Consider the following 20,350-nt stretch of genomic DNA (forward strand, 5'->3'; position numbering starts at 1 on the left):
TATATTAGATTATTTGTTTAAAATGGCTCTTTATTTTGTCATTTTCTTTTTTTTTTTCTGAATAAAAAGCTGGTTTCTTCTATATATTTGATACATATCCTCTAATTTCAGTCCCATAGGAATACTTTTCTAAGTATTTATATAAAACATTTATACCATTTATATAAAACCAATGGCAGCCTTGGCTGGGTGGCTCATTTGATTGAAGTAATTTCCTGTACATCAAAAGGCTGAGGGTTTCATTCCCGGTCAGGGCATATGCCTTGGCTGCAGGTTAGATCCCCAGTTGTTGTGGGTATTGGAGGCAACCAGTCGATCAATGTTTCTCTCTCTCTTTCAAATCAATAAACATATAGTTGATGACGGTTAACAAAAATAAATCAGTGATGTTAATCATTGAACAGATCATTGGAATATAACTGCCCAGGCCCACAATATATCTTATTTTGGCAAATTCTTCTAATATCATTGAAATATAGTTTTGTTAAAATTTTCATGATTCAAATTTCAGAGTTTTTTATGTTTAAACCTGAACACCTCTGATTTTAGCATAATATGTTGTAGTCTATTTTCTCCCTCACACGATTGTTGCTATTTTTTAAGGTCCACAAGAAAGGCTATATTTTAAAAATAGAGATTTCTGGGACCCACCAGTACCTGTTTGGTGTCACTGAAGACTGCATTTTAAAAAGTGTCCCAGGCACCACTGACGTAGCAGTTCAAGGACAGTCTTTTCAGAAACAATACCTGTAGGATTGGAGGCACACATGGTGATCTAGCCTTGAATTCCTATCCCAGTGGATTAATATATAGAACAGACATGTTAGACTTTGTGTTTCTCACGTCAGCAGTGTGAATATTGCCCTTCTTTTCTTGACACCTCCTCATTTAGCCAAGATGAGACCTGAAAGGTGACTGCTTACGCGGTCTCATTGGTGCGACTGCATGTGCACTACCCCTGAGGGGCCAGGATCCTGGTGAAAAGTCTGTGTATCTAGCAGCTTCCTCTTGTTTAACCAGCAGTGATTATACCATAGAAGAAGGAAAAAGGAAAAAGTCAGCTTTACCTAACTTCTCAGTCATCCAACTTGTAATAAGAAAATCTGCTTTATTAATTTTCCTGATAAGATATACCTATTTCAAAGGCTAGAGCCTGTCATTGGCATCCAATTCCTTCTGATCCTCAGGTCCACTCTAGAAGAAACTTGCCTGGTACACAAAGAATTAGAACTGTTGGTTCTTCTCAAGACTATTTCCATCAAGTTATTGAAGGTTTATGTTTGCTGTCCTATAATTTAGGAAATTTAAACTAAAGAAACAGTACAGTATATATGAGCATTTTCGTTTTTAAGTTGTATCAACAATACGGCCTTAAATTACAATGCCCCTTATTATCACATCTTAAAAGCATCATTATTTCATACCTTGCATTTTATAATTATGACTAAATTATTTTGACATTATAGTTATGTCTCAATGACCATATTTTGATTTTTACCAGCTGCACTTTCAGATTGTAATCTTTCCTTCCTTTCAGGAGAGCTTCAGTGAAATATTTCGTGTTATAGTTAATACTGTACATTTGTGATCGGCATCTCTGGTTACCTCATCACCTGTCATGAATAGCTGTTTTCTTTGTTTGTTTGTTTTTTTCTTTTGGTACATTCCCCTAGTGGGAACCGAACCTGGGACACTCTAGTCCGCAGGCCAATGCTCCAACCACTGAGCCAAACCAGCCAGGGCAATAGCTGTTTTCTTAGTATAACATTCTGCTTGTGAACCAAAACTTAAAATGAATCCAGCCAGAAACACAATTTATGCTATTTATTTCACTCTTTGTGGTAAATGTGGTAGTTTTTGGCAAAGACAGCTAACTTCCAGCCTCCTAAAAAAGTTCAAAATTTTTGGATCCAAATCTTCTCAATTACTTTAGCTAAAATGTTTTCTTAGCAAAGCATCAAGCATTTTTTTTCTTTTTAAGGAGTTTTCATTTTTTTTAAAAAAATTAATTAATTTATTTCTGTTACAGATGTTTCTCCTTTTCCCCCCATTGACACCCTCCTCCTGATCCCCACCCCCTACCCTGTCCCCAACATTGTTGTCTATGTCCATTGGTTACGCATACATGTATATAAGTTCTATGGTTTATCTCTCACCCCACCCCCAACCCCTCTTCTGAGGTTTGTCTTCTTAATATTGTAAAATATCTGATAATTACTCTAAAGAACCAAATCTAATTATTTTCCCTCTGTCTTTATTTAAATATCAGTAAGAGAAAAAGGGGGTGCTTTTTTCTAGGGGAATGGAGAAGGGTAGGGGATCTAATCATCTTTATCCCCAGAAAATAAAAAAAGTGTAGTGATCCTCATTTTGGCTCTTATGAAGGAAGATGTAGTTATACCTCTCCTGTGATTTCTTTTATTTTAAATATAAGGTGCTAATATTCAATTTGTTGTTGTTAATTTATTTATTTTTATTACAAATGTTTCTCCTTTTCCCCCATTGACACCCTCCTTCCCATCCCACCCCAACTCCACAGCATTGTTGTCTATGTCCGTTGGTTATGTGTATATGCATAAATTCTTTAGTTTATCTCTTTCCTCCCCTCACCTCCTTCCTCTGAGGTTTGTCAGTCTGAACACTACTTCTGTGTCTCTGGGTCTGTTTTGTTCATCAGCTTATTTTGTTCATTATATTCCACAAATAAGTGAGAGCATGTGATATTTGTCTTTCTCTGATTGACTTATTTTCTGCAGCATAATATTCTCCAGGTCCCTTCATGTCATCTCAAATGATAAGAGATCTTTCTTTCTTACAGCTGCATAATATTCCATTGTGAATATGTATCACTGCTTTTTTATCCACTCATCTATTGATGGACACTTGGGCTGTTTTCAGATCTTAGCAACTGTAAATAGTGCTGCTATGAACATAGGGGTATGTACATTCTTTCTGATTTGTGTTTCAGACTTCTTAGGATATATTCCTAGAAGTGGAATCACTGGATCAAATGGCAATTCAATTTTTAATTTTTTGAGGAAACACCATAGTGTTTTCCATAGTGGTTGCACCAGTCTGCATTCCCACCAGTAGTATACTAGAATCCCCTTTTCTCCACAGCCTCTCCAGCACTTGTTTGATGATTTGTTGATAGCAGCCATTCTGACAGGTGTGAAGTGATACTTCATAGTCATTTTAATTTGCATCTTTCTGATGATTAGTGACATTGAGCATTTTTTCCATATGTCTCTTGCCCATTTGTATGTCCTGTTTAGAAAGGTGTCTATTTAGGTCTTCTGCCCATTTTTAAATTGGATTTTTTGTCTTCTTTTTGTTGAGTTGTATGAGTACTCCATATATTTTGGAAATTAACTCCTTATTTAATGTGTCATTAGCAGTTATGCTCTCCCATATACTGGGTTTCCTTTCCATTTTGATGCTTGTTTTTGTTGTTGTTGTTGTTGTTTGTTTTGCTGTGTAGAAGCTTTTTAGTTTGATGTAGTCTCATATATTCATTTTTTCCTTTCTTTCTCTTGCCTTAGGTGTTGTTATCAGTGAAAATTCTGCCATGTGTGATGTCTGAAATTTTGTTTCCTACATTTTCTTCTAGGATTTTTATGGATTCACGAGTCACATTTAAGACTTTGACTCATTTTGAGTTTATTCTTGTGTATGGTGTAAATTGGTGGCCTAGCTTCTTCTTTTTTTTTTTAGCATGTAGCTGTCCAATTCTCCCAACACCGTTTATTAAAAAGGCTGTCTTTACCCCATTGTATACTCTTGCAACTTTTGTCAAATATTAATTGAACATAATATCTTGGATCAATTTCTGGGTTCTATGTTCTGTTCCATTGATCTATATGCCTGTTCTTGTGCCACTACCATGCTGTTTTAATTATAATGGCTTTGTAGTATAACCTGATATCTGGTATTGTGATTCCCTTCTAATCTTTTTCAAGATTGCTGTGGTTATTTGGGGTTTTTTTGGTTCCATATAAACTTTTGGAGGGTTTGTTCTAGTTCATGAAATACATTGTTGGTATTTTTTAAAATATTTTTTTCTTTATTGATTTTAGAGAGAATGGAAGGGAAAGAGACAGAGAGAGAGAGATTGAAATATCAATGAGAGAGAACATCAGTTGGCCGCCTCCTGCATGCCCCCCACTTGGGATTGGGCCCACAACGTGAGCATGTTCCCTGACTGGAAATCGAACTAGTGACTTCTTGGTGCATGGGTTGATGCTCAACCAGAGAGCCATACCAGGTGGGCTGTCATTGGTATTTTAATGGAGATTGTATTGAATCTACAGATTGCTTTGGGTAGTATGGACATTTTAATGATGTTAATTTTTCCAATCCATGAACAAGGTATATCCTTCCACTTTTTCATATCTTCCTATATTTATTTTTTTAATGTCCTGTAGTTTTCTGCGAATAGGTCCTTTACTTCTTTGGTTAAGTTTATTTCTAGGTATCTTAATTTTTCACTGCAATGGTAAAGAGGTTGTTTTTTGGTTTCTCTTTCTGTGAGTTCATTATTGGTGTATAAAAATGCCATTGATTTCTTGATGTTATTTTTCTATCCTGCTATTTTGCCGAATTCATTTACTAAATTTCATAGATTTTTAATAGAGTCTTTAGGGTTTTCTATGTACAATATCATGTTATCTGCAATAGTAATGGTTTCACTTTCTTCTTTCGAATTTGGATCCCTTTTATTTTTTCTTCATGTCTAATTGCTGTGGCTAAGACTTCCAGTACTATGTTAAATAAGAGTGGTGAAAATGGGCATCCTTGTCTTTTTTCTGTTCTTACAGGAAATGCTTTTAGTTTTTGTCCATTGAGTATGATGTTGGCTGTAGGTTTTTCATATAAGGCCTTAATTATGTTGAGATATGATCCCCCTATTCCCACATTGCTGAGTTTTTTTAATCAGAAATGGGTGCTGGATTTTGTTGAATGCTTTTATAGCATCTATTGATGTGATCATATGGTTTTTAGCTTTCATTTTGTTCATGTGGTGTATCACATTTATTGATTTGAGAATATTGTACCACCCTTGCATCACTTGGTCATGGTGAATAATTTTTTAAATGTATTGCTGGATCTAATTTACTAATATTTTGTTAAGGGTTTTGGCATCTATGTTCATCAGGGATATTGGCCTATAGATTTCTTTCTTTCTAGTGTCTTTATCTGGATTTAGATTTAGATTATGCTGACCTCATAAAACAAATTTGGAAGTCTTCCTTTTTGATTTTTTAAATAGTTTAAGGAGAATGGGTGTTAGTTCTTCTTTGTTTGTTTGTTTTTAAATTATTTTTAATAATTTGTTTTTGTTACAGGTGTTTCTCCTTTTTCCCCACATTGACAACCTCCTCCCCATCCCCCCGCCCCATCCCCAGCTTTGTTGACTATATCCATTGGTTATGCATACATGCATATAAATTCTATAGTTTATCTCTTCCCCCACAACACCCCCTCTTCTGAGGTTTGTCAGTCTGTACCCTACCTCTATGTCTCTGGGTCAATTTTGTTCATCAGTTGGTTTAGTTGATTATAGTCCACAAATAAGTGAGATCATGTGATATTTGTCTTTTTCTACTTGGCTTGTTTTGCTTAGCATAATACTCTCCAGGTGACTCCATGTCATCTCAAAAAATAAGAGATCTTTCTTTCTTACATCTGTATAGTATTCCATTGTGTACATGTACCACAGCTTTTTTACCCCCTCATCTACTGATAAACACTTGGGTTGTTTCCAGATCTTAACTATTGTAAATAGTGCTGCTGTGAACATGGGGTACATATATTTCTTCTGATTGAAGTTTCAGGCTTCTTAGGATATATTCCTAGAGGTGGGATTACTGGGTCAAATGGCAGTTCAATTTTTAACTTTTTGAGGTAACACCATATTGTTTTCCATAGTGGCTGCACCAGTCTGCATTCCCACCAGCAGTGTACTAGAGTCCCCTTTTCTCTGCACCCTTGCCAACACTTGTTTGATGATTTGTTGATGGCAGCCATTCTGACAGGTGTGAAGTGATACTTCATAGTTGTTTTAATTTGCATCTCTCTGATGATTAGTGATATTGACCATTTTTCCATATGCCACTTGGCCATTTGTATGTCCTGTTTGGTGAGGTGTCTATTAGGTCCTCTGCCCATTTTTTAATGGAGTTCTTTGTCTTCCTATTGTTGAGTTGTATGAATACTCTATATATTTTGGAAATTAATTCCCTATCTGGTGCATCATTGGCAAGTATGGTCATCCATATAGTGGCTTCTCTTTCCATTTTGATGATTTTTTTTTGTTGTTGTTGTTGTTGTTTTGCTGTGCAGAAGCTTTTTAGGTTGATGTAGTCCCATGTGTTCATTTCTTCCTTTGTTTCTCTTATCTTAGGTGTTGTATCAGTGAAAATTCTGCTGTATATGATGTCTGAAATTTTGTTGCCTACATTTTCTTCAAGGATTTTTATGGATTCACGAGTTACAGTGAAGTCTTTTATTCATTTTGAGTTTATTCTTGTGTATTGTGTAAATTGGTGGTCTAGCTTCATTTTTTTGCAAGTAATTGTCCAATTTTCCCAACACCATTTATTGAAGAGACTGTCTCGACTCCATTGTATGTTCTTGCTACCTTTGTCAAATATAATTGGGCATATTATCATGGGTCAATTTCTGGGATCTCTGTTCTGTTCCATTGATCTATCTGCCTGTTCTTGTGCCAGTACCAGGCTGTTTTGATTACAGTGGCTTTGTAGTATAACCTGATAGCTGGTAATGTGATTCCTCCTACTTTGTTCTGTCTTTATTCAAGATTGCAGTGGCTATTCAGAGTATTTTTGGGTTCAATATAAAGTTTTTGAGTATTTGTTCTAGTTCTGTGAAATATGTCATTGGTATTTTGATGGGGAGTGCAAGCAATCTATAGATTGCTTTGGATAGTATGGACATTATAATGATGTTTATTATTCCAATCCATGAACAAGGTATGTGCTTCCACTTCTTTATATCTTTCTCTATTTCTTTTTTCAACGACCTGTAGTTTTCTCTGAAGAGGTCCTTTGCTTTTTTGGTTAAGTTTATCCTAGGTATCTTAATTTTTTTTTGCTGCAATGGTAAATGGGATTGTTTTTTTGTTTTTTTTTTTAGTTTCTCTTTCTGTGAGTTCATCATTGGTGTACAAGAATGCCATCAATTTCTTGACGTTAATTTTATATCCTGTTACTTTGCTGAATTCATTTATTAGCTTTAGATTTTTGATAGAGTCTTTAGGGTTTTCTATGTACAATATCATGTCATCTGCAAATAATAAGAATTTCACTTCCTCCTTTCCAATTTGGATCCCTTTAATTTTTTTTTTATCCTCACCTGAGGACATTTTTCCATTTTTTGTTTAGATGGAGTGGAAGAGAGAGAGAGAGAAAGAAACATGAAAGGGACACATCGAGTGGCTGCCACCCGCATGACCAACCAGGGCCAGGGACAAACTGCAACCAAGGTACGCGCCCTTAGTGGGAACTGAACCTGGGTCTCTCTGGACCACAGGCTGATGCTCTAACCACTGAGCAAAACTGGCAGGGATAGATCCCTTTAATTTTTTTTTCATGTCTTATTGTTGTGGCTAAGACTTCCAGTACTATGTTGAATAAAAGTGGTAAAAGTGGGCATTCCTGTCTTGTTCCCATTCTTAAGGGCAATGCTTTTAGTTTTTGTCCATTGAATATGATGTTAGCTGTAGGTTTCTCATATATGGCTTTTATTGTGTCGAGATATGATTTCTCTATTTCCAGTTGCTGAGCGTTTTTATCAGAAATTGGTGCTGGATTTTGTCGAATGCTTTTTCAGCATCTATTGATATGATCATATAGTTTTTATCTTTCATTTTGTTTATGTTGTGTATCACATTTATTGATTTGCGAATATTGTTCCATCCTTGCGTCACTGGGAAGAAACCCACTTGGTCATGATGAATAATTTTTTTTTATGTATTGCTGGATTTGATTTGCTCATATTTTGTTAAGAATTTTGGCATCTGTGTTTATCAGGGATATTGGCCTGTAGTTTTCTTTCTTTGTAGTGTTTTTATCCAGTTTTGGAATTAGGATTATGCTGGCCTCATAAAATGAGTTTGGAAGTGTTCTGTCTTCTTAGAGTTTTTGGAATAGTTTGAGGGGAATGGGTATTAGATCTTCTATGAATGTTTGGTGGAACTCCCCTGTGAAGCCATATGGCCTGGGCTTTAGTTTGCTGGGAGTTTCATATTTACATCTTTAATTTTCTTTGTTGTTATTGGTCTGTTCAAGTTTTCTATCTCTTCTTGGTTCAGTTTTGGGAGGCTGTGTGTTTCTAGAAATTTGTCCATTTCTCTTAGATTGTCAAATTTGTTGGTGTGTAATTGTTCATGGTATGTTTCGATGATCCTTTGTATTTCTGTGGTGGCAGTTGTTACTTCTCCTCTTTCATTTCTGATTTTGTTTATTTGGTTTCTCTCTTTTTGTTTTTTGGTGAGTCTGGCTAAATGTTCATCAATCTTGTTTATTTTTTCAAAGAACCAACTTTTTGTTTCATTGATCTTTTGAATTATTATTATTATTATTATTATTTAGTCTCTATGTTGTTTATTTCTCCTCTGACCTTTACTATTCCTTCCTCCTACAAGTTCTGGGTTTTTCTTTTTGTTTGCTTTCTAGTTCTTTAAGTTGTAGAGTTAGAAAGTCAATTAGGAATGTTTCTTGTTTCTTGAGTTTGGCCTGTAGTGCTATGAACTTCCCTCTCAGGACTTCTGCTGTGTCCTATAGATATTGTGTTGTTGTGTGTTGGTTTCCAGGAAGTTTTTTTTATTGCTTCCTTGATCTCATTAGTAGCCCATTCATTGTTTAATAACATGCTATTTAGCCTCCAAGTGTTTGATTTTTTTGTGTGTGTTTTTATTGTAATTGAGTTCTAGTTTGATGCCACTGTGATCTGAGAAGATGCTTGATATGATTTCAATCTTCTTGAATTTGTAGAGACTTGTTTTGTTTCCCAACATGTGGTCTATCTTTGAGAATGTTTCATGTGCACTTGAGAAGAATGTATATTCTGCAACTTTGGGTTGAAATGTTCTGTAAATATTAATGAAGTCCAACTGATCTAGTTTGCCTTGTAAGAACTCTATGTCCTTGTTATTTTTTTTATCTAGAAGATCTATCTAGTGGTGTCAGTGGCATGTGAAACTCACTCACTATGATTGTATTTTTATTGATCTCTCCCTTGAAGTCCTTCAGAAGTTTTTTTAATATATTTTGGTGCTCCTGTATTTGATGCTTATGTTTATCACGGTTATATCCTCTTGTTGGATTGATCCTATTAATATTATTTAGTGACTTTCTCTGTCTCATTATGGCCCTCATTTTGAAGTCTATCTTGTCAGATATGAGTGTTGCTATACCAGCTATTTTTCATTTCCATTTTCTTGGAAAATTTTTTCATCTCTTCACTTTCATCCTGTGTGAGTCTTTTGTTGTGAGGCAGATCTCTTGTAGATAGCATATATATAGGTCATGTTTTCTTATCCAGTCAGCTACTTATGTCTTTTAATTGGAGCATTTAAGCCATTTACAGTTAAGGTAATTATTAATAAATAGTTATTAGTTGCCATTTTAATTTTATGCCTGTGTTCCTCTCTCTCTCTCTCTCTCTCTTTCTCTCTCTCTCTCTCTCGTTTCTTCTTCTTCTTATAACAGTCCCTTCAGCATTTCTTGCAGTGATGGTTTGGTGGTGGTAAATTCCTTTAGCATGTTTTTTTTAATCCATGAAGCTCTTTATTTCTCCTTCAATTTTGAATGATAGCCTTGCTGGGTAGAGTAGTCTTGGACTTAGACTTTTGCCTTGATTACTTTGTACACTTCATGCCACTCCCTTCGGCCTGCAGCATATCTATTGAGAAATCAGCTGACAGTCTAATGGGAGCTCCCTTGTAGGTAACTTTCTGTCTCTCTCTTGCTTCCTTTAAGATTCTTTCTTTGTCTTTAATGTTTGCCATTTTTATTATGGTGTGTCTAGCTGTGAGTCTTCTGGAGTTCATCTTGCTTGGGACTCTCTGTGTTTCCTGGACTTGAGTGACTTTTTCCTTCACCAGCTGGGAAGTTTTCTGTCATTATTTCTTCAAATAGGTTCTCTATTCCTTTCTCTGATTCTTCTTCTTCTGTTACCCCTATAATGGAATGTTACATTTTGTTTTGTCCCACAGCTCTCTTAAACTCTCCTGCTTTTCAAACTTTTTTTTCACATTTGCTGCTCTATTTGGGTGTTTTTCTCTACCTTGTCTTCTAAGTCAGTGATTCAGTCTTCAGCTTCTTCTGATCTACTATTGAACCCTTCTAAGGTATTTTTCATAACAACTATGTCATTCTTTATTTCCTCTTGATTTTTATGCATAGCTTCTACCTTTTTTTTTAAGCTGAAGTAGTTCTCAGTGAGCTCTTCATAATTCTTATTAAGTTGCTTGTAGTTCTCAACAAATTATTTGAGCACCCTTAAAATCATTGCTTTGAATTCTTTATCTGACAAGTTGCTTTCTTCTATTTCTTGTAGTTCCTTTTCTAGTGATTCCTCTTTTTCTTTCCTTTGGGTATTGTTTCTTTGTCTCCCCATTTTAGCCATCTGGTCCAGGTGAGGGATGTTTGGATGTGTAAGTAGCTCACTGTATATCAAATAAGGCTATTGTACCTCCCAGACTGTTCTGTTGTGTGTCACCTCTTGCCTGCTGTGGATCCTGGAGGATTGACTACTTACTGCAGGCTGGTATTGATATGTCCTGGTAGGTACTGCTGCTCTGAAGCTGTGTTCCCTACTGGTTACTGGTGCCATCTGTAGCTGTATTGCTCAGGCTTTGCTGGTGCCTCACTCCCTGCCCCTAATGTGGGCAGCTGGGTTGCACAGGTCCTTCTTGAGCCCCAGCTCTCCGCCAGACCTGTGGGCAGCTGTGTTGCACAGGCCCTACTGGAGCCCTGGCTCCCCTCTGATCTTGTGGGCGGCTGGATTGTATAGGCCCCTTTGCAGCTCCTGTTTTCTGCTGATCCTATGGGAAACTGGATTGCACAGTCCCCTCTGGAGACCTGGCTCCATGTCTGTCTTGCGGGCCACTGGGTCGCACAGGTCCTTCTGGAGCTCAGGCTCCACACTGATCTTGTGGGTTGCTGTGTTGCGCAAGATCCTATAGAGCCCCAGGTCCTGCTGCTGGTGGCTGGGGAGTGCTGCTGCCCAGTGGGGCTCAGCTCCTGCTCAGCCTTTGCTGTAGTTTTTGGGGATTGTTCTCTGCTGCTTGCCTGTGCCTCTGTTGCCTGGGGATGGACATCTGCTCCCCAGCCTCTGTTGCTGGGGTCTATCTCCACTCTGATCTGGCTGTTACTGCAGTGGATGGTGCTAGGCTCCTGGACATTTTTGGCTTCTGCAGCAGGCACCTTGACAGCTCCCCTACTGTGCACTGATCTGTGTTGACACAGGGGGTCCACTGGTCCGATGGTGCCAGGTGCACTGGTGGGCTCAGATTGCTGGGCCCTAGCCGCTCCCACTGCCTCCTCCCGGGGAAGACCCAGGATGTTCACAAATGGTGGGACTTTCCCAAGGTGCAGGGAGAAGCCCCTAAAGAGCTGCTTACTGTGGTAGCCTGCTGCTCTCATCCAAAGCACAGGAACCTTCTGCTCTACGTCTCTGCACTGCAGGAATTTGCTCATCCACCTTCATGTCCACTCACTAGCTCACTCTCTCATGCACTCACCCTCCCTCAGGTCCTGCCCACTGCCGTCTTCACACTTCCCCCAGTTCTTCATTGAATGTTTGGTAAAACTACCCACCCCCCTTGGTTGTTATTAGTCTGTTCAAGTTTTCTATATCTTCCTGGTTCAGTTTTGGGAGACTGTGTGATTCTAGAAATTTGTCCATTTTAAGTAGATTGTCCCATTTGTTGGCATATAATTGTTCATAGTGTTTTTTAATGGTCCTTTGAATTTCTGTGGTATCAGTTCTTACTTCTCCTCTTTCATTTCTGATTTTGTTTATTGGGTTCTTTCTCTTTGTTTCTTGGTGAGTCTGGCTAAGGGTCTATAAATCTTGTTTATCTTTTCAAAGAACCAGCTCTTTGTTTCATTAATTTTTGGAATTGTTTTTTCAGTCTTTATGTCATTTATTCTGCTCTAACCTTTATTTCTTTCCTTCTACTTGTTCTAAGCTTTTCTTTTTGTTTGCTTTCTAGTCTGTTAAGTTGTAGAGTTAGATTGTAAATTAGGAATTTTTCTTGTTTCTTGAGGTAGGCCTGTAGTTATTTGAACTTTCCTCTCAGAATTGCTTTCGCTGCGTCCCATAGATGTTGTGTTGTTGTGTGTTCATTTTCATTGGTTTCCAGGAAGTTTTTAATTTCTTCCTTGATCTCCTTGGTGACCCATTCATTGTTTAATAACATACTATTTAGCCTCCATGTGTTTAAATTTTTTTTAGTGTTTTTATGGTCATTGATTTCTAGTTTCATGCCATTGTGATCTGAGAAGATGCTTGATATTTCAATCTTCTTGAACTTGTAGAGACTTAGTTTGTGTCCTAACATGTGGTCTATCTTTGAAAATGTCCCATGTGTACTTGAGAAGAATGTGAATTCTGAAGTTTTGGGGTGTAATTCTCTGTAGATAGATATTAAATTAATTTGATCTAGTGCATCATTTAGAGTCTCTGTTTCCTTGTTTTATTATTATTTTTTATTATTATTATTTTTAATGTGGTACGTGCTTCTAGCAGGAATCGAACCCGGGACTCTCTGGTCCAGAGGCCGACACTCAACCGCTGAGCCAAACTGGCCAGGGCTCCTTGTTAATTTTTTGTCTCTAGGATCTATTCAGTGATGTCAGCAGGGTGTTGAACTCCCCTACTATGATTGTATTGCTGTCGATCTTTCCTTTGAGATCTTCCAGAAGTTTTTTTTTTTTTTTTAATGTATTTTGGTTCTCCTTTATATGGTGCATGTATGTCTACCAAGATTATATCTTTCTGTTGGATGGATCCTTTTAATATTATCTAGTGGCCCTCTTTGTCTCTAGTTATGGCCTTCATTTTGAAGTCTGTTTTATTGGATATGAGTATTGCTACCCTAGCTTTTTTTTTTCCTTTCCATTTGCTTGGAAGATTTTTTCCATCCCTTCACTTTCATCTTATGCCATTCTCTTGTTGTGAGGTGGGTCTCTTGTAAACAACATGTATATGAGTTATGCTTTCTTATCTATTCACCTACTCTGTGTCTTTTGATCAGAGTGTTTAATACATTTACATTTAAGGTTGTTATTGATATGTACTTATTTATTGCCATTTTTGTTTATTATGGTTATGTTTCTCTTCTTATTTCTTCGGCTTATTATAGCAGTCCTTTTAACATTTCTTGCAGTGCTCGTTTGGTGCTAATATCTTCCCTTAGCATTTTTTTTTTTTTTGTCTGAAAAGCTCTTTATTTCTTCTTTCTTTCTTTCTTTCTTTCTTTCTTTCTTTCTTTCTTTCTTTCTTTCTTTCTTTCTTTCTTTTCTTTTCTTTTCTTTTCTTTTCTTTTTTTTGTGGTACGTGCCCCTAGCTGGAACCGAACCCGGGACTCTCTGGTCCACAGGCTGATGCTCAACCGCTGAGCCAAACTGGCCAGGGCGAAAAGCTCTTTATTTCACCTTCTATTTTGAATGATAGCCTTGTTGTATAGAGTAGTCTTATATTCAGATCCTTATTTTCATGACCTTGATTACTTCATGCCATTCCCTTCTTGCCTGTAGTGTTTCTGTTGAGAAGTCATCTGATAGCCTTATGGGGGTTCCTTTGTAGGTAACTTGTTGCTTATCTCTTTCTGCCTTTAGGATTCTCTCTTTGTCTTTAATTTTTCACATTTTAATTATTATTGTGATTACTTTTATTTAATAGAAAGACTATCAAGATTATAACTATATACAGGATGCATTATGACATTAGTTGGTCCTAGGTATTTTTGCCTTAATGAGCCACTTTCTTAATTAAAAAAAAAAATTACAATCAGGTTTTACAACTGCTTTTGTATAAATGGATATATCAGTTTGCCTATAAAGTTAGGCAGAAGGAATAACTGACATTAGGGCTGTCACTGAAGTCTTCCTTGTTAAACCTTAGCATTTTAGTAATGTTGCCTTTGCCATTCTTCCTTTGGTTTTTCAAAACTGTGATGTCTTTTTTTTTTTAATTATTAAACTTTATTTTTAGAGCTATTTTAGGTTAAGAGCAAAATTGAGCAGAAAGTACAGAGAATTCCCACATACTCCCATCTGCACACATACACACCCCCACCCCCGTTGACATTCCATTCCACTTTTTATAATTCATGAACTTACACTGACACATCATTATTACCCAAAGTCCATAGTATATATTAGGGTTTACTGCTGGTGTTTTACCTTATGGATTTGAAAAATGCATAATGACATATATCCAATATGTAGTATTGTATGAAATAGTTTTACTGCCCTTAAAACTCTCTGTGCTTTACCTATTCATCCCTCTCTGTACCTTAACTCCTGGCAAACACTGATCTTTTTATCTCCATAGTTTTGCTTTTTTCCAGAATGCAACATAGTTGGAATCATACAGTATATTACCTTCTCAGAATGGCTTCCTTCACTTAACAATATGTATTTAAGGTTCCACTGTATATATTCATGACTTAATAGCCCATATTCTTAGAGCTAAATAATGCTCCATTATATGGATGTAGCACAATTTATTTATTCACCTACTGAAGGACACCTTGGTTGCTTTCAACTTTATGCTAATACAAATAAAGCTGCTTATAAACAACTGTGTATGGTTATTTTAATGTAGATATAAGTTTTCAATTCATTTGGGTAAATACCTAGGAGCCCAATTGCTGGATCAAATGGTAAAAGCATGTTTAGTTTTATAAGAAACCAACACACTGTCTTCCAGAGTGTTTGTACTGTTTTATATTTTCACCAGCACTTAATGAGAGTTCCTGTTTCTCCACATCCTCCCCTGCATTTAGTGTCATCTGTGTTTTGGATTTTGACCATTCTAATAAGTAGGTAGTGCTATCACATTGTTTTAATTTACAATTTCCTAATAACACGATATTGCACATTTTTTCATATGCTTATTTGCCACTTTATAACTTCTTTGGTGAAATCTCTTTTAAGGTCTTTGGCTCATTTTTTTAATTGGGGTATTTATTTTATTATTGGTGAATTTTTAGACTTTCATGTATGTCTTGGATAACAGTCTTATCAGATATGTGTTTTGGATATATTTGCTCCCAATATATGGCTTATCATATTCTCTTGACAGTGTCTTTCTCAGAGCAGAAATATTTAATTTTAATGAAGCTTGACTTACTAATTATTTCTTTCATCAATTGTGTCTTTACTGTTGTATCTAAAAACCCAAAGTCATCTAGATTTTTTTCTATTTTGTCTTCTAAGTAGTTTACATTTTGCTTTTAGGTTTGTGATCATTTTTGTTAATTTTTGTGAAGAGTTTAAAGCCTGTGTCTAGATTCTTCTATTTATTTTTTGCATGTAGTTGTCCACTTGTTTCATAACTATTTATCTTTTCTCCATTTTATGCATTTGCTTCTTTATCAAAGATTAGTTGACTGTATTTTCGTGAGTCTATTACTGGGCTCTTTCTTTTGTTCCATTGAGTTATTTGTCTATTTTCTCACTACTACCACATTCCCTTATTTACTGTAGCTTAATAGTAAATCTTGAAGTCAGGTAGTGATAGCCTGTGAACTTTGTTCCTTTCCTTCAATTTTCAGTTAACTATTTTAGGTTTCTGCCTCTCCATGTAAACCTTAGAATCAGTTTGTTGATATCCTCAAAATATCTTGCTGGTATTTTTATTGTGATTGTGTTGAATCTGTAGATCAAGTTGTGAAGGACTTTCTTGACATCTTTGCATCTTCTTATATATGAACATAATTTCATGGGACATCTTTCAATTTATTTAGTATTCTTTGGTGTCTTTTGTCAGAGTTTTGTAGTTTTCCTCATAGAAACTGTTAGTTTTTAACTAAGGAGTTTTACTTATTCAACATGTCCATTTTTCCCGTGACCACCAGTGGTTTCCTTGTGAAAAAAAGGCCCGTACGTTCCTTGTGAAAAGCTTGGGGAGTACTTCTAAATGGCAGGGCTTGTTGGACATTTCTTGCTGTCTGACCTTGTTTTTCACAGCATTAGTTCTCTTAAACTGATACAGGCTTATGCTCATATCTGGAATATATTTTTATTATAATTCTTAGCAATTTCAAGAATAAATAACATAATTTTAGCCCTATACTCATTATATTTTACTAAGAGGAACAACCAAAATTCACTTCTATTTCTCAAAAAAAAAAAAAGAAAACAGCATTCAGTATGATTATTATTATTATTTTAAAATTCTCACCTGAGGATATTTTTTCATATATCTTCAGATAGAGGGGAGGGAGGGAGGGAAAGAGAGAAACAGAGAAATATCAATGTGAGAGAGAAATATCGATTGGCTATCTCCTGCACCACCCCAAACAGGGCCAGGGACCGAACTGCAACCGAGGTACGTGCCCTTGACCAAAATCAAACCTGAGACTTTGGCCCATGGGCCAATGCTCTAACAGCTGAGCCAAACCTGCCAGGGCCAGTATATCTAACAGTATTTTTCTTATAATGCAACCTTTTATTTATCCCCAGCCCATTTCGAACTACTTGAATTTACCATTTGTGCTTTAGAAGAAAACAATTAAATATAAGGAACTCTAAAACTTATTTTGTATATGACATGAAACCCTAACATTTTAAAATAAATTTAATAGTGTTATTTTCTCTACAAAACAGTGACAATTTCCAACATATACTCTGTGCTTATATTGTTTAATATGCCTATGGTTATTTTAGATATAAACTCTCCTTTACTAAATTATTTTTTTTAATGTTTCAATAGGCTTTCTTTGCTTAAAATATTACCTGCTCTAAGAATCCTCAATGGTGAAATGCTAAACTGTTATTCAGAAAGCCACAATGAAGAACGCTATCAACTAGAATTAGGACATTTCCTGGTACTTTGTCAGTCCCAGAATAGAGAATTCAACTTATTAATTGAAAAATATATTACTGGAAAAGGGTAAGACCATTATCTTTACCTTGTCATAATTAAAAGATATAATGCATTGTATACATATGATTAAAAAATATTGATAAATACAATCATACTTTCTGGATTAGAACAGTATGTTGTAGGGATATTCTCCCTTAAAAAATCTGACATCATCATTTTAATGTTTGATACATATTTATATCTATTTTTAACATTATTTAAAAGTTAAAATATTTGGTAAAATAAAATAAAGCATGTGGATAGTTTCTAGATAAGATGCATACATTCATTCACTCAGTCATTCAATTACTCAATCATACATTTATTCACAATTATTGTAGACAAGACGCACAATTAAATTAACATAAGAGACAATTAGATGGTTGCAATGGAGCAAGGCAAGTTGTAGAACACAGATAATATTTATATATATAAGGCATATCACACATATTTCATATTTATATTTTAAGATATTAGGGGAGCACAGTGGAGAAAAGCAGTCCACACAGGCACATATTCAGGGTACGGAAACTGAGAGTAAAATCTTAACCAGCTGTTAAAGAAAGAGAACTTTCCATTCCCCATCCCAAATTTTGAATGCATTGTTATGAGTGAATTATACCAATCTTTCTGTAACTATTTTCTAATTCACATTGCTCCAGAAAACACAAATGAAAAAGGAAAAGGATTTTATATTTCTCTTACAATGAGGCTCCATTATAATTGGAACAATATATGTGCTTCTAAGTGTCTTAATTAATTATTGAATTATATTCTTAAAATATTAATACTTGTACTTTCATACATGCTCATCTATATGAGAGCTGATTTTTCTATTTAAATGTTTTTAAATATAATCTCATATAAGAAAAAACTTCACAGCTTTAAAAATAATCCCAATTTTTATGGATAATTAGTGTTTATTTTTAACAAAATCTAAGGTAATTTTATTTTATCTTTGCATAAACCTAAACTTATATTTTCTTGTATATGTAGGATAATATACTTTTTTATGTAAAGGTGACCCTTGCTTGACATCTCTCATGTTGAAATTTAGATTTTTCAATTCCTTTGAATGACTTATTATCATTGGCACTGAAAAGAGAAATAGACTATATTTTATGTATTTGATCATAAGAGGTGGTAACTTTAATACCTAGCCATAAACATTTGATATTCCAATATTGAATTGAACCTTTTGGTGCTACTAACCAACAAAAATTAATAAAATGTAAAATATCAAAAATATGTTGGAGGAGTCTATGCGAACATCTAGTAATACCTTTGTGAATATAGGGACTGTCTAATTTTCTCTACATCTTAGGAAATATAATTTTCATTTTGTATGGTATGGATAATATTTTGTACATATTTATATCCTACATTGTTTCAGAATAAGTTTAAAGCAGCTTGGGGCTATCTGTAGAAAATATATATTTGAAGTATATAAAATTAAAAAATAATAAAACAGAAATAAAGGAAGGTAAAGAAAATGTAGCCAAGAATAGGCTCATACAAGGGCAAAGACCTTTGCATTTGCTATTGAGAGCTGTAATCGGGTAAATTGAAAGTTGATTAATTACTCAAACTGTAACCTCAATAAGATAGAAATTCAACAATTGTTTAAGGGAATCACAACTATTTATGTCTTAAACTATTTGAATTTTCTTTGGAATGGATTCTTTTTCCAGAGAAAAATGGGAATATAAACTTTCCCATAATATAAGTTCATTGTTTAAAAGTCCAATACAAATATTTTGCATGGCAAGTGTCAATGTAGAAAGTACTTTTAACTGTGTTTCATAAATAACTTCTCCAAATTTAGGCAGCCATGATTTCTCATGTTTATGGTAGGAAAAGCATGGATTTTTCTCACTCATTTGTACCAAAAATACCTACAATAAAAATGGTTCTAAAACTTCCAGACATTTTGTCTGGATTGATGGATCTATATTGACTAAACAAATATTTTCAAATTTTGTTAGAAATAATATCAATTTTTATCTAAACAACCAGAAATAAGTTTTTAATGAATGTTATAATAAAGTTTAATGTTCATGTCAGGCCACACAGGGAAAATTTCAAAATGTATGCAAGTTTTAATATTTGCTGATATAATATTATTAATTGTTCTCATTATTTTTTCAGAAATGTATTCACATTGGGTGCTGCAGAAAATCGTTGTCATTACTTTAAGAAGGTGATGACAATTAGTAATGAATACCGATATGCACATGAACATGGGGATGTAAGTATCACCAAGAGAGTTGAATCAGAAGCCCAGCAAAGTGATTTGGATCCTACAAACACGGACAGCACACTGCAAAAGAGAGTCCTCCACCCTTGTGCAAACAAACATAAACTGGATTCACCAGATATTTCTGAAAAATGGATGGACTCGGGTTCTAGTCGTTCCCTATTAACCAACTCTTTATGTGAAGATATGGAAGGAAGAAATCAGGAAAAAGTAGTAGACTGGAAGAGAGAAGACAGCAGTGCAAGTGGTATCCCCGCCAAACTAACCCCGTTCATGGACACAGTGATGGCAAGTTGCCCACCAAAGAATCACCCAAATATTGAACTTCATGAAAAAATGTAAGATTTGCAGATCATTTTTCTTTTACAGTTGTCTATATTTTTAATGCATAAGTTTTATGTTACACAGCAGCTTGCATTAAAACATGAGGAGCCAAAGAAATAGTTAAATTTGACCATTTTTATATTAGGTTTGATAAAGAATGATATGATATAGGGTGTGAGCTAAGAGTAGTAAATGGGAAATTTAGCAAAGGTTGTTCATTCATATCCCTCTTGTCCTTCATCTCGGGATATGAATGCTTTTCTCCTCTGGGTAACAGGAGGGCAACTCTCCTGTGAACATTTTATTACCTGCTTCCTAGGAAGGTCAAGAAATCTTTCTTGCACATACCTTTCCTCAAATCTTTCAAATGATAATATTAAATATGCCAATGCACCAAATTTTGGGGTGGCATGTGAGGGGGACCAAAGTCACCCCCAAATATGCTTTTTGGGATATTAATTTTAAGCTGGCTATTATGGATCAAAAGACTCAGAAAGAACTTTTGACCATCCCCTTTTACCTACCTAAAGGAATTTAGTTAAAGAATCTTCTCTAAGAAGGGAGATAACACAGATAACTATAATTTAACATCAACTCTAATGTGTGATAGAGCAGAACCTGACAAAGCTCATTTGTTCAAAGTCC

General features: G+C 35.3%; 1 protein-coding gene across 1 annotated transcript in view; it reads left to right on the plus strand.

The window, feature by feature from the left end:
• The window catches only part of LRRIQ1 (leucine rich repeats and IQ motif containing 1), a 201,070-nt gene that overhangs the window by 68,755 nt on the left and 111,965 nt on the right, over positions 1-20,350 (plus strand). Inside the window, exons 14-15 of the mRNA XM_036252998.1 lie at positions 16,972-17,151; positions 19,273-19,719. Coding sequence (XP_036108891.1) covers positions 16,972-17,151; positions 19,273-19,719 — 627 coding nt within the window. The remainder of the gene's footprint in view (positions 1-16,971; positions 17,152-19,272; positions 19,720-20,350) is intronic.

The sequence above is a fragment of the Molossus molossus genome, unplaced genomic scaffold, assembly GCF_014108415.1.
Source record: "Molossus molossus isolate mMolMol1 unplaced genomic scaffold, mMolMol1.p scaffold_m16_p_10, whole genome shotgun sequence".
NCBI classification, from domain to species: domain Eukaryota; kingdom Metazoa; phylum Chordata; class Mammalia; order Chiroptera; family Molossidae; genus Molossus; species Molossus molossus.